The sequence below is a fragment of the Periplaneta americana genome, chromosome 13 (assembly GCF_040183065.1).
Source record: "Periplaneta americana isolate PAMFEO1 chromosome 13, P.americana_PAMFEO1_priV1, whole genome shotgun sequence".
Lineage (NCBI taxonomy): Eukaryota > Metazoa > Arthropoda > Insecta > Blattodea > Blattidae > Periplaneta > Periplaneta americana.
This window is the reverse complement of record NC_091129.1, coordinates 85,251,354-85,265,684: the sequence shown is the minus strand read 5'-3', so window position 1 is coordinate 85,265,684 and position 14,331 is coordinate 85,251,354. Positions and strand designations below refer to the sequence as shown.

Here is a 14,331-nt window from a genome sequence, read left to right as displayed (position 1 = left end):
ATGTCAGCGAAAAATAGAAAGAAGAATTTTGAACGTGAAAATAACCGACAGAATACCCACTGCGGAACTCAGAACAAGATCCAAGATGAAAGACGTGGGAAACCAGGCACAAGAGCTGAAGTGGAAATGGGGAGGTCATTCTGCTAGACTGTAACAGGATAGATAGGTTTACGCTACAACAGTATGGGACGTCCGGACTGGGAAAAGGAAGAGAGGCCGTCCCAAATGCAGATGACTTCCAGACAGCAGCTGGAGCAGACTGGACAAGGATCGCCAGGGACAGAGTGCAATGGAAAGGTCTGAGGAGGGAGATAGCAAAGTGTAGTGCAGTGTAGTGAAGTGCTTCAGATACAAAGTGGCAAGATAGTGTTACGGAAATGTAGACTAGGAGGCAAACACGCACACCAAGAACTAGAGACACAAGTAGTGTAAGATTAGTATTATATAGTATTATAAATAGTATAAGAATTCACGAGAATTAGCTCAGGAAGTGATTAGGTAACTAGGCCTTAAGACATCTAGTAAAGTCACACAAACTCACACGGACTGGCTCCCAATGTTAGTAAACAACCGAGCCACCTCTACGGAAGTGGGAGGCTCTTGCCCTGAAGGGATTTTATGGGCTTATTATTATTGTTATTATTATTATTATTATTATTATTATTATTATTATTATTATTATTATTATTATTATTATTATTAAACTCTCTGGTCGAATAAATATCAAATGCATGAAATGTGCAGTATTTGTGTGCGTATTCATAACATATTATGTGATATAACTGTTCATGTTGTGCATGTTGCAGATGACAGTTAATCGCAGGGCCAAATACAATATAAATGATATGAATGAAAGAGGCAATTGATTGTGTCTTAAACAAAGGAAAAATGTCAAAAAGAAACCTCGTCTTTTTATTGGAAATGTCGGCATGGATCATAAGGGACCAAAGTAGTAGTCAAAGAGAAGAATGTTTCCAACCTTTCAAGTGAGTTAAAAAGATGTAGACAACGAAACAGCATCATCTTCAGGTTCCTAACTAAGAAAATCTGTGCTAAAAGAAAAGCTGAATGATAAACCTAATGATTTGTTACGATCTAGCTCAGAAAATTTCGAGGACTATAAGCTTGGTGAAAGATGGATTCAGTAGGTCAAGTGTGAGCAGTTGTTTCAAAAAACATGTATGTCGAAGTCTTTCAAAACACCGAAAGAAATTTAATTGTTTGGATTATAGGTATAAATCTGAATAAAAAATTAAAAATTTGACTGAATATATCCAAATATTTTGAATTTAAGGACTATCACGAAAATACCCTTGTACTGTCAAGAAATTATACCAACCTTTCTAGAACACTATTTTTTTTTTTTTGTTTATATGTATTGCTTGTTTGTAACTATTGTATAAATTTATTTGAGGTAAATGTTGATATGCAGCTTCCTGAAACGTAATAATATATGTATATTATAACACTCATTATTTTGAAAATTTGAAACTTATTTTTGTACCAAAACCTTAGCATCACGAAATTAGTTGAATCTGCACTATACTAAGCAAGCAAATTAGATTAAGCAGTTTCCTATTCTGGATTACACACGAGGCATTTTTTATAATCCCAGGTGCAAAGCACTTGATGAAATTAATAAATTATGTAATTTAATCTATACTAATAATAAATCTGTAAGCGAAATTTTTCTGGTAATTTTCGCTTTTCCAAAAATAATTGGTGTTAACATGTATAATTAATCATCCTGAGACCGAAAATAGCTTTTTTGAAACTTTTGTTTGTATGTCTGTCTGTCTGTCTGTATGTCTGTCTGTCTGTCTGTCTGTCTGGATGTTTGTTACATTTTCACGCGATAATGGCTGAATGGATTTAGATGAAAATTGGAATATAAATTAAGTTCGTTGTAACTTAGATTTTTGGCTATATGGCATTCAAAATACTTTATTTAAAAGGGGGCTTATAAGGGGGTTTTCAGTAGGAAGAAAAACAGATTTATTCATTCAATGGCAGTGGTACATAGGAGATCGTGAATTCTTACATTTTCGAAAGAAAGAAATTTAATTACATATAGTAGATTGTATTATTTGCTGTATCACTATTTAAGTTATTTAATATAGCAAAAATCTGAAACGTCAACATATATGCCTAACTTGGAGTCAGGCCAAAAGGGAAACATTCAAGGAGGAGGGTTCGGTATACTGTTGTGGATTGAATTCGGCTTAGCTCAGTGGTCAGAGCGCTTGGTACGTAGAACCAAAGTCCTGGGTTCGATCCCCGGCGCCGGAGCGAAATTTTCTCCTGAAATATTAATAAGTGACTAAGTCAAGGTTATGAGAACAGAAAACAAGGATGTGGACTTCAGACAATTTATGTAGAAACAAACATAAATAATTATAATGTGACTGTAACATTTAACATGAATGGTTTTTAAGGATTGTCACAGAAAATTTAATAGTTAAAGTGCCTAATTTTAGAATAATGTTATGGATTCAAAAGGATTTTTAAATATCACTGTGTATCTAGCAAGGAAAGATAAAGTAATACAAAATAAATAATAATAACAGAAGTCGTAATAGAAAACACGTGTAGATTAGAGATGAACAAAACTAACTGCCGCTCTCGCTCGCTGTGTTCGTTACACTTAACTTCCGAGTCTCGTCTCGTATCTGTCGTAGACCTACGCTTCAAGGCTTGCTCATCATTCTCGAAATAGCATTTGGTCGGCGTGGAAAGATTTCGTAACTTAGAATAACATATATTAAAATAAATAGAATTAGAGATGCTTAATTGACACAAAGGACAAAATAAATCAGTTTCATAGTTATCAAAATGTTCTGGTTCTGTTGTCAGATATTACCTATGGTTAGATAATTAGAATTGCATTTCTAAGAAACATAAAACACAACGTTAAATAAAGCGTTAATAATTTTTTACTTGAGATTATACACTTGATCTCAAACATACGAAAAAAATTCCTAGCATTTTAATATGGGCCTAGTAATTAAATAACGATTGGAGGAGGGATTATTATACACTGAAAGGTAGAGATGTTTCAATAGGCTACTTGATTGTTTATGCCTATATAACAGTTGCCAAAACAGATAAAAGTTAAGTAAGGTAGAAAAAACTGTGATTTAAGGCTGTTTGACGTTAGAGAGTTGACCACTCCCGATGTCTTGAACGTTCGCTTGATTCAGTCACAAGCAATCAACGACATAGGCAATATTGTCGTGCGGGTTTTCGGCTTTGCGGGCGCTGTTAGTCCTGCTTTCTCGAAAGTTGTTAAACTCTAGTGTAGACTTACAAGAGATTTTTCTTGAAGATGGACGAAAAACAACCGATGAACTATGCATCGAGCTCTTTATCATAGGTGGATGAAAATAAATGCAACCTAGACGAAGACCATGGTTATCGGAAGAAGAAGAATAAAGAAGGCAAATGTGCTAATTCGAAATGAAGCAATGGAACAAATGGACAGTTTCAAGTACTTGTATTTTAGCTATTATAATTTAGTAACATGAGTTGCTGTGAAGATGACAAAATGAGAATATAAATGAAATAGGAAGTTTTTATAGGAAAAGGAGAATTATCTGCGGAGAGTTGAAGTGCTTTGTGTTGAGAGTGGCTTTCTCTGGGGGAGAAACATGTACATTAGAACGAAATGAAAAGGAACGATTGAAAGCATTTGAAATGTGGATGTAGAGAAGAATGGATCGTATGAATTGGACAGACAAAAGAAGAAAAGAACTATGCTCATAGAATGAGTGAGTCAAGAAGGAATAATGCTGAACCTGATCAGGAAGAGTAATAGAAATTGACTGATTCACTGGCTAACAAGAAATTGCCTGCTGAACGATGCAAGGGAAAGAATGGTGAACGGGAGAGAAATTCGAGGCAGGGGAAGGTATCAGATGAAGTACAACATTAAGATAGATTGATCGTATACGGACACGAAGAAGACAGAAAAGAGTAAGAGTGGAGAATGCAATTGAAATCTATGAACGAATTAATACTACTTCTAATTCTACTACTTTATATGATAATGAGAATAATTGCAGTAATAATAACAGTAAACCAGAAGACATGTCAATAATTTAAAGTATTAGAACAAATTAAAATTTATGAATTTTATATGAAGCAAACATCGGTTTTGTTCCTTAAAATAGAGGCCAAGACAGGAAGCTTTTCCACTGAAACTTGCAAATTTTATTTATATTTGTACACATAAGAATTTAGATAATATGTAGTCATAAGTGATGAGATTTGTATCCTATTTTTATTCTTACATTTATTTTCTATTTTCTTACCTCTAAATATCATTGGGTGGAAACCCATTTGTAGTTAATAAATATTCATTCATAAACTGGCAGAGAAATATTCATAAACTTTCAGACTAATAACATTATGGAAACTGATATACTGAAACACAGAATAACGTTACCACTTCATTATAATTTAATTTTTCTGATAATACGGGGAGAATCTGGAGACGAATATTGCACTCTATGCAAATATTTAATGAAAAACTGGAGAATAGAATACCTTGGCTAAAAGATAGCGCCGGAACGTAGACTACTATGGGCAAAGTGAGCAGGACGAAGATGGTGGACAACACTGAAGCCATGATGCGGACGCTCTTGTTGAATCGCAGCTCCAGATACTATGAACAGAATATACCCTAATTATTAGTAACTATACTGAGGTGATTGTTATCTATTTTACACAAGAAGTAAACAGTAAGTGTAAATAATTTTATTCACACGCATGTGATTGGTAGATATTTACATACTTACAAATGTCTTTTAGAGATCCCGCCCTCACATAAGCCCGCCATCGGTCCCTGTCCTGAGCAAGATAAAAACCAATCTCTAACATCATATCCCAATTCCCTCAAATCAATTTTAATATTATCCTCCCGTCTACGTCTTCGGCTCCCCAAAGATCTTTTTCCCTCAGGTCTCCCCAATAACACTCTATAAGCATTCATGGATTAATCCATACCTTCTACTTGCCCTACGTCTGGATTTACTAGTCCTAATTATGTCAGCTGAAGAATAGAATGTCTGTAATTCTGCGTCGTGTAACTTTGTCTATTCTCTTGCACCTTTACTTTTCTTAGCCGTTAATGTTATCCTAATATCCTTATTCTGTATCATCCTTAATATCTGTTTCTCTTCCAAAGTGAAAATCCAAGTTTCATAATCATAGAGAATAACCGGTAATGTAACTGTTTTATGAATTCTAACTTTCAGGTGTTTTGAGAGCAGACTAGATGACACAAGCTTCTTAACCGCATAGTAACATGCAATTCTCAAATTTCAGCGTTTGAGACTCAAGCTATAATTATTGGACATAAGCGTTTAGTTAATTCCCTTAATAACAGTAATCTTTCAGTTGTTACCCTTAAAAACACGCTAATCCCTTATTCGTCTGTCGTAAAAAATCTTGGCTTCTTTTTTGATAATAATATAAGTTGGAATTTTCAAGTTAAAAAACGATAAAAAAATCTCTTCCTCCATTCACTGTTTGAGTCGCTTGAGAATCTTCTTGCCCCAGCAACTAAAACTTACCCTAGTACAAACCCTAGTAATGCCGCACTTCGATTATTGTGACGTTTTGTTAAGTGACCTAAGTTCTGAATTGTCAGTCAAGTTAGAGCGAGCTCAGAATATGTGCGTCAGATACGTGTGCAACATCCGACGATATCATCACATATCACCGTCCATCGCAAATCTTTCGTGGCTCCGACTTAAAGAACGTAGAACTTTACAGTCTTTGTCTTTACTCTATCGAATTCTGCACACCTCAACACCAAATTACCTTTCGTCTCGTTTCTCCTATCTATACTCTAACCACGACGTAAATACCAGATCACTTATCTGTGGCAAGCTAAGTATACCTCTTCATAGAACATGTTGTTATTCATCATCTTTTACAGTATCCACCTCGCGTCAATGGAATTCCTTGCCACGAAGTATTAGGGGCTGCAAGACAATAAACACCTTTAAAAAGAGCTTAAAAGATAACCTTATTAGCATTTCACTCCAATCTTACTGATTTAAACTATCACTGACTACATTGTTACTTCATTCTTTAGACATCATCCTGATAGTGCTGTATTTTCAAAATTGTCTCATAATAATCTCTTTCTATTATCTAATATTATTTGAAATATATTAACATTCTATGTATTTTAGCTTAATTCTGCTACACAGTTTATTTCAGTGTCTAATTAATAGTTCATAGTATTTTGTTGTTTAATTTGTAAATAACTCTTGTATATATGTAGCTCTTATCTAAATCAAATTGTTGAATTCTTTGTAAGTTTATGCATATGTATGTATACTTTTTGCTGGTTGAGTGAAAGAGACGGCCTTACGGCCTTAACTCTGCCAGCTAAAATAAATCATTATTATTATTATTATTATTATTATTATTATTATTATTATTATTAAATGTCTTCCCTTGTGTCATTTATATTTGTTACTGTTGTATCAAGATACTTGAATTTTCCAGCTCTTCAAAGGATAAATTTACAATTAGTAGAGTAGTAGGTGAAAATATGGGCTACCATTTTGTTTTTCTCATAATAATGGAAAATGGTGTGGCTTATTGCTTGGAAATCTTTATTGACATACAGAGTAATTATTCATATACAATTTTTCCAGTCTTAAAGGTCAATAGTTGCAATAGATATTTGCATATAATTACTTTTTTAAAGAAAGACAAATTGGTCCTCTATAGGTAGTAGGGTCTAAATATGGGCTACCACAAAAATTTCAAAATAAAATTGGAAAAACAAGGAAGCATAAGTAGGAAACCTATGTCACATGAATGGCAATATTCTGTAACAAATAACGCAAATCACTATAGTGAAAATACGGCACGTGTTAACGTGCTGGTAATATGGGCTACCTATACCATATTTGACATATAGCGGTAACCATATATTAGCAGCATCGACTCATGAAGGTTTCTAAGATTATGTATGGCAATTGTTGTCCTAAATAAATATTACACTTATGCCATGTAATAGAGCTATTCTTAATCGGTACAACAGAACAAGCGTGATTTCTAAAAACAAAATAGGCCTATATTTATTTCAATAAAATTGAAACTACATAGGCCTACCTTCAAAAACTTTTAAATCGGTAAAAAACACAAAGAACACACCACATCCACACCCAAAGGCAACTAGTTTGTTTCTTTGTGCACGCAGACTGATGGACACGAGATGTACTTTCAGAGATTTTTCGCTAGGTAACAACACGATATATAGTAAAAAACGAGGTAGTCCATATTACCACTTCTAGCCCATATTTCTACCTTCTCCTCTATATTTCCGTTTCAAATTATGTTCTGGTCACGAGACATAATCATACACTTTGTCTTTTCGGGATTTGCTTCCAAACCTATCTCATTATTTGCTTCGAGTAAAATTCCTGTTTTTTCCGTAATAGTTTGTGGATTTTCTCCTAACAAATTCACGTCATCCGCATAAACAAGCGGCCGATTAAACCCGTTCAATTCCAAACACTCTCTTTTATCCTTAACTTTTCTAATGGCATATTCTAGAGCAAAGTTAAAATATTAAGGTGAAAGTTCATCTTCTTGTTTTAGCCTGGAGTGATTTGGAAAATCATGAGACAAATGTGGCTAAGGACTCTGCTACACATTTCACTGACACACATTTTAATTAATCCAACTAGCTTGGGAATACCACACTATTCAATAACATTATTATACAGAACTTTCTTCTTAAATAAGTGATATGCCTTTTTGAAATCTATGAACAACTGATATACTGTGTTCTTATACTCCCATTTCTTCTCCATTATCTGTCGAATACAAAATATCTAATTAATGGTCGATTTATTAAGCATAATACCATATTGATGATCTCGATAATTTCATCTACATATGGATTTAATCTTCTCAAAAATATATTTGTCAAAATTTTTTACGATGTCAATAAAGTACTCCTCAAAAATTACTACAGTCAGTCTTTTCCCTCTTCTTAAAGATAGGTAGGCTACTACAATTGTAGACTCCTTCCATTGTTCTGGTGTAATTTCTTTTTCCACAATAGCAAGAAAAAAGCTTATAAATATCACTAGATAATGGGTTTCCACCCTCTTTTATTAATTCATCTCGAATATGATTCATACCTGGAGACTTGTACTTTTTTAAATTTTGTATCGCAATTTCCATTTCAGACGGTATGGGTTCGGGTATAAATGGCTCAGGAGTTTGTATTTTGAAAATCCTCCCTATTATTTTTATTAAGTTTATATAAATTAGTTGTTTCCCAATATAGTCTTCTCATCTGCATTAATTTTCTCTTTCATGTAATTTCTGTTTTTCTTCTTAAGTGTACGACTTGCTTCCCGTTGTTCATTCAAATAATTATCTGTATTTGCCTGGACTGGATCCTGTATGAATTTCAATTTTGCCCGTTTCCTTCTTTCTTACTAGACCACTATGCAACAATCTTCATGAGACCACTGTTACTGTTTCTTACTTTGATAATAACCTATACTCTGCTCTGCTGCAATTTTTATATCTCTGATATTTTCCCACACGCCATTAATATCTAACTCCTCAACTTGGCCGGACCTTCCTAAAGTAGCAAATTTATTTCAAATTCCGACCTCATATTTGCGTCTACTCTTCCCATGACGTACATGGCATTGGTGCATAAGTGATTGATCATAATGTTCTCGTGATATTAAGCTTTTGGATTTCTTTAGTGGAGTTGCGAGGAGGACAGTATTTTTAGTTTCATTGTGCTCGAATTGTGAAAACTATAGTCCGACTTCTTCACCTTCAATTCTTTTTTAATTTTTCTCCGTAAATTAAAATTATGCACATATATTTCGAATTAGAAAACCTCGATATTGCGATTCTCTAAGTTGAATAAAAATACAATCTTCACTTAAGGTCGGAAGGTTCAAACATCCACTTCCACTGGGTGTTAACGTAATAATGGGACAAGATGACCTTGAATACCAAATTGTCCCCTATTCTTATCGAAATGAAGTCGAGAACAGCTGTTCAGTTTTGCCACGTCTGATGTTGTTATTCAGGCAACAAATTTTAAATATGTTTATTTTATTTACACGAGAACCGTCAATTCTTCCCAAATGCGACAAAGGGAAAAATATTCTTTATTACAGTCTCTATTAGTATTGACAGAAATCAAGATTTTGTGCATAGTAATTATCCACAACGACGAAGTTAAAGTTTTCGGGGGGGGGGGGGAAACATTTTCATCCAGTATGATACCAAGAAGTGTGACACAAGATTTATAATCATCATTGGGGACCTTTCTCAATGGAAGGGAATATGAATGAGTTTTGGTATTATTAAATTTCAGCCGATTGGCATGAAATCAATTTAGAGCACTATAAAGTTTTAATACAGTTATAATTATGTATAGGCCTATACATCTTGATTACACAACTTTTAACACTATATCACTTCGGAATATGTATTATATGGCAATCTCGTGTTACATTTTACCGTACCCGTTTAACAGGCCGAAACATGTATAACCAGGTATGGCAAAATTTAACACGAGAAAGACATATAATACATATTCTTAATATAATTATGTCTTTTATCGCTTCTCTCACACAGTAGCATACCAGTATCCAACTTTGTAAGAATGCAATAATTTGCTATTGGAATTAGTGGAATGAATATACAATTTTTTGCATCCTTTGCATGTCATTTATCGCTTTGTAGTCTGGTGGAGATTGCACTTACCTCGTAGGTGGACGTTAGCTGAAGGCCATAGAAGACTGGCAGGTAACAGTAATTGTTTATTACTCCGACGATGACGGCCGAGATGACTACCAGAAAATACATAGATCCATAAGCGTATACTTCGGATGGCACCCCCATTATAGTGATGCCGGATATCATGCTTAAAAATGAAAATGAATAGATCTATGTATAACCTTACCGACTTTCCGGCTCCATAGAAGTTTAGAGCGCTTAGCGGGCAGATCACGAAGCTTCCCTAGAGTCTTGAGCCCGGAAATACATTTTGCACACCACTGATGGTAAGAGTTGGGTGCGGAGTGGGCTGTCCGTCTAAGCCGGCTCCAACATCCAACATAGTAGATATTCCTCCATAGCTCTCAAAATCCGTATAAGTATACTTCTAGTGTTGATTTTGATATTTGATATTTATTTATACTAAATTATACGGAGCATAAAAAATCAGTAACACCCATATGAGCAAAGCTCACGTTCGGGTGTAGTTCCATTAAAATACAGAAATACAAAAATTAATGCATACTAGTAACATTATAATACACTCACACAAAAAACAAATAAGAACATGAAAACTTTATGCATAATATCAATATAAGTGTCATTAATAAGTAGATATTTAATATTTTTATTGAAATTAAAAACAGAAAATTTTGAACATTGAAGTTTTTTTTAATTATGAAAATATATAATCTTGGACCTAGATTAATACTTTGTTTTAAACTCTTTGTTCTCTTAAAGGGCTTCTTAACTAGCAGTCCGTCTAGTACTGTAAATGTAAGAAAATGGTTTCTAATCTTTACGATTATAGTGACTGTAATACTTTTACTACTCCATGCTACTTTTGACCAATAAAACGGTACGAAAGAACGTGTTTCAACCAATCACAGTTTGTTTATCGCTACAATTTTATCATTTCCCTAGCATTGTTTGTTTTTATCACTTCTCTAACATTTGTTTCTTTTTATTACTTCACTAGCATTTGTTTGTTTTTATCACTTTTCTAGCATTTGTTTCTTTGTTTGCCAGCATTTCAAACTGCAAATTCTTTACGGTACTATAAAACATGCTTTGGGATCGTCAGTTGTTTCCCCCATTGATAGTCAACTGAAAATGGCTGCTCCGTTCAAATATTTTTGGTGAAGCTATCATTAGTAAAATATAATTTAATAACTCAATTAATACCTATTTTATTGTATTAGAGAACTTCATTTCTTCTAATATTTATATACTTTCTTCCATTTTATCGCGTCTCTACCATTTGTTTCTTTGTTTGCCAACATTTCAAACTGCAAATTCTTTACGGTACTATAAAACATGGTTTTCGATCCTCATTAGTTTACCGCATAGATAGATAACTGAAAATGGCGGCTCCGTTCAAACATCTTTGGTGAAGCTAACATTAGTGAAATATAATTTAATAAGTCAATTAATATCTATTTTATTGTAGTAGAGAAAACATATCAAACTGTCTTATACAAAATAAACTTTAATTCAATTTTGAAATTAAATTAAACAGTTGAGTAAGGGACAAACTAGAAATTAGCAACAAAACTAAAGGATGCGAAATACTGTCTACAGCTCTATCCGAAATAAAATATTTCTTGCAATGATTTCGAATCTGGAAAAGTCCCTGTAACACTTATAGCGTCCCCTCGTTGAATGGCAGTACTAATTCTTTGGCGGAGGAAAGCCGTAGAACGAGAGTCACCGTTAAGTGCTGATAAATACTTTCCGATATCAGAAGTTAACAACTTCGCCTCGGAACACCATGGGCCCATAGATTCTACGGCGAAAACGACAAAATTATATCGATCCAGAAGTTCGAGATATTTATTGCGTTTGTCACAGCATATGCAGCGGTTGACCCAGCGAGTTTGGGAGTTTTGGGCAAATAAGAAGAAGCGAAGGTGTTATAACAAGTGGCATCCCATAAAAGTGATTTGCCTTTGGACCATGGTGTTGAAGATAAGCCATCTGAACGTTTGCCATCGTAACGATTTATGCCATTGGGTTCTAGGATGGTAGTAAAATAAGCGGAAATTAGTGCCCTTTTAATGATGTCGTTAATCATGACGTGTCTGGAAAATCGTCCTGAATTTTTAAGGCAACTTAATCCATGGAGTCCAGAAGAATCGACATCTGCACCACAAATACATTTGTGTAGAAAACAAATTTTAATGCCAAGCCTTAAGGCAATAGCAATCTTAAAGGACGCATTATCCATTAAGGTGTCTATGTTTGAAGAAGATAAGGCTTGAAGCCAGTATCCTGATTCTTTTTCTCGTAAAGCAAGAAAACGGGCTCTGTCAAAATCTGAGGAGGAAGACGCAAAAAAGCTGTCAAAGGTTTTTGGAAGCAAGAACAAGATCCCAGCATTATTGAGACTCTGGACTGTTTGGAATATCCACAGTGTCAGTAACGGAGAACCATTGTTCAAAGGCTTCAGCCATATGAAGGATTTTGAGTACTTTTTTCCTTCTAATATTTATATACTTTCTTCTGTATTATCACCTCTCTACCATTTGTTTCTTTGTTTGCCAACATTTCAATCTGCAAATTTTTTACGGTACTATAAAACATGCTTTGCGATCGTCATTTGTTTACAGCATAGATAGTCAACTGAAAATGGTGGCTTCTTCAAAGGTTTTGGTGAAGCTAAAATTAGTGAAATAAAATTTTAATAAGTCCATTAATATTTTATTGTGTTAGAGTACTTTATTTCTTCTAATCTTTATAAGCTTTCGTTTAATTGTGTAATAGTCAATTAAATCTCACTCGAGTTTGGATTTTCTCTAGATAAATCGAAACCTCTAGTGAGATTACTGTTGATAATACTTAACTAATGTGTATTTGTATACCTAATTCTTCAGTTTTAAGGCTTTCAATTCAGAAAATATAAATTTATAAGGGTAATCAAAAGGTTTTTAAAACACCTTTCAACTATTCTTTTTTGTAAAAAAAAAATTAAGGTATCTAAGGAACTTTTTAAGTTCCACCCCACGTAATTATGCCATATTCGATAATGCATTGGAAAAGAGCTGAATAAACTGTACGCAAGATATTGATCGATAAAATACGGTGAAGAATGATAAATTTATAATTTTTTTTACGTAATCTGATGCATAGATAATAAACATGAGAATACAATTTCAGATGCCGATCAATGATGATGCTCAGATACTTCACAAGTGCAGCTTCTTTCAAAGACAAGACATTTACAATTGAAAACAGCAGAATTACAATTATTTATTACTAAACTTAAATTACTATCAAGTTTCAAGGATTGTTGACCAATAGATGTTAAAGAAAAAGGGATTATTGATCTGCTATATGTATATTATACACAGTAGCCATATCCTAGCGCAGCCGTGGCGAAAATGTGACTCGCGAGAACATTGTGGTTCGCAAAGATAGCTGTGCATTTCTCTTGCTTTCTACCTCCCCAACCCCAACCCTTTCACTCACTGTGAGAGAGTGGGGGGTTTTATTTGTCTCTGACCTACGAGTGACTTATCGTCGCAATGTTGGTAACCACTGATGTTATTAATTTACACATTTCTTAGCCAAATCAGATGAACCTTCATACAGAGACTGTTTTGTATGGAGCTTCATAAGTGTGCAACATTTCAGGTCTAAATTTGAATAGCTTAGAAAACTGAAATTTGACATTGGTGTACCCTTAAAATTGAAAATAATGTACCTGGATACAAGCGAAACGGCTACAGGCATCATGTCCATGGTCTTCCCTCCATGAAGGTACTCTGTGGTTGAGTTGTCTCTTTTTCCCCAGAAGCCGAAATACATCCCTATGATACTGGAGGAGGCTAACATGAGGCCAAATACCGTGAAGTCCAGCCAACCGAATGTCTCCGACATATCCGTAATGCCCGTAAAGTTAGTATCCATCCTAAAATCAAATCAACATAATAACAATTACATGAGTTAGCACCTGCGTCTGTGTATTATCTCATTGGTACAAATTATAATCGGGATTGTTCTGTTTTCCTGTGCAATTTTATAATAAACTTATTTGTGTCGTCGCTAATGAAAAGAAAGAACTTGGAATGTTAACAGTTTTGTGCTTTGATGCAACCATGTCTTATTATGTTGAAGAGACCGCATAACCTCTAAAAAAAAACCTGAAAATTGACGTCTTTTGACGGGAAATTCTGTCCAATAGGCAGGGTCGGCGAAACGAGGGAAGTCATGTGACATCTTAGGAAGCTCATTTCTTTAGATTATTTTAAACAGTTGTATAATATTACCCAGATATCCAGTTCCGAATGGATATTTTCAAGAAAGAGTCTAACACCTCGGCCACTTTAAAGAGTTTTAAAGAGAGGCCAGCAGAAACGGGTAGGGGAAATTGAGATACGACATAACCACTCGGTCCAACAGTACGGTTCGCGCTATTTTTCTAGATTACGTAATCTTTTTGGGTTAGAGAAAGGCAGCCCGTTTGCAGCATGGTTCTGATAGTTTCAAGTACATGTTTTCTGCAATACTCAGCAATACGTGATGACTGACTTACGCGGTGTGTAAATT

The 14,331-nt window shown here is 34.4% G+C and overlaps 1 protein-coding gene across 1 annotated transcript in view; it reads right to left on the bottom strand.

Moving 5' to 3' along the window:
* LOC138711639 (sodium-coupled monocarboxylate transporter 1-like) overlaps positions 1-13,685 on the bottom strand; it is a 36,940-nt gene extending 23,255 nt beyond the window's left edge. Inside the window, exons 1-3 of the mRNA XM_069842770.1 lie at positions 13,487-13,685; positions 9,772-9,931; positions 4,546-4,663 (exon numbers count right to left, since the gene is read on the bottom strand). Of these exons, the coding sequence (XP_069698871.1) occupies positions 4,546-4,663; positions 9,772-9,931; positions 13,487-13,662 (454 nt within the window). The 5' untranslated portion in view covers positions 13,663-13,685. The remainder of the gene's footprint in view (positions 1-4,545; positions 4,664-9,771; positions 9,932-13,486) is intronic.
* Positions 13,686-14,331: the final 646 nt, after the last annotated feature.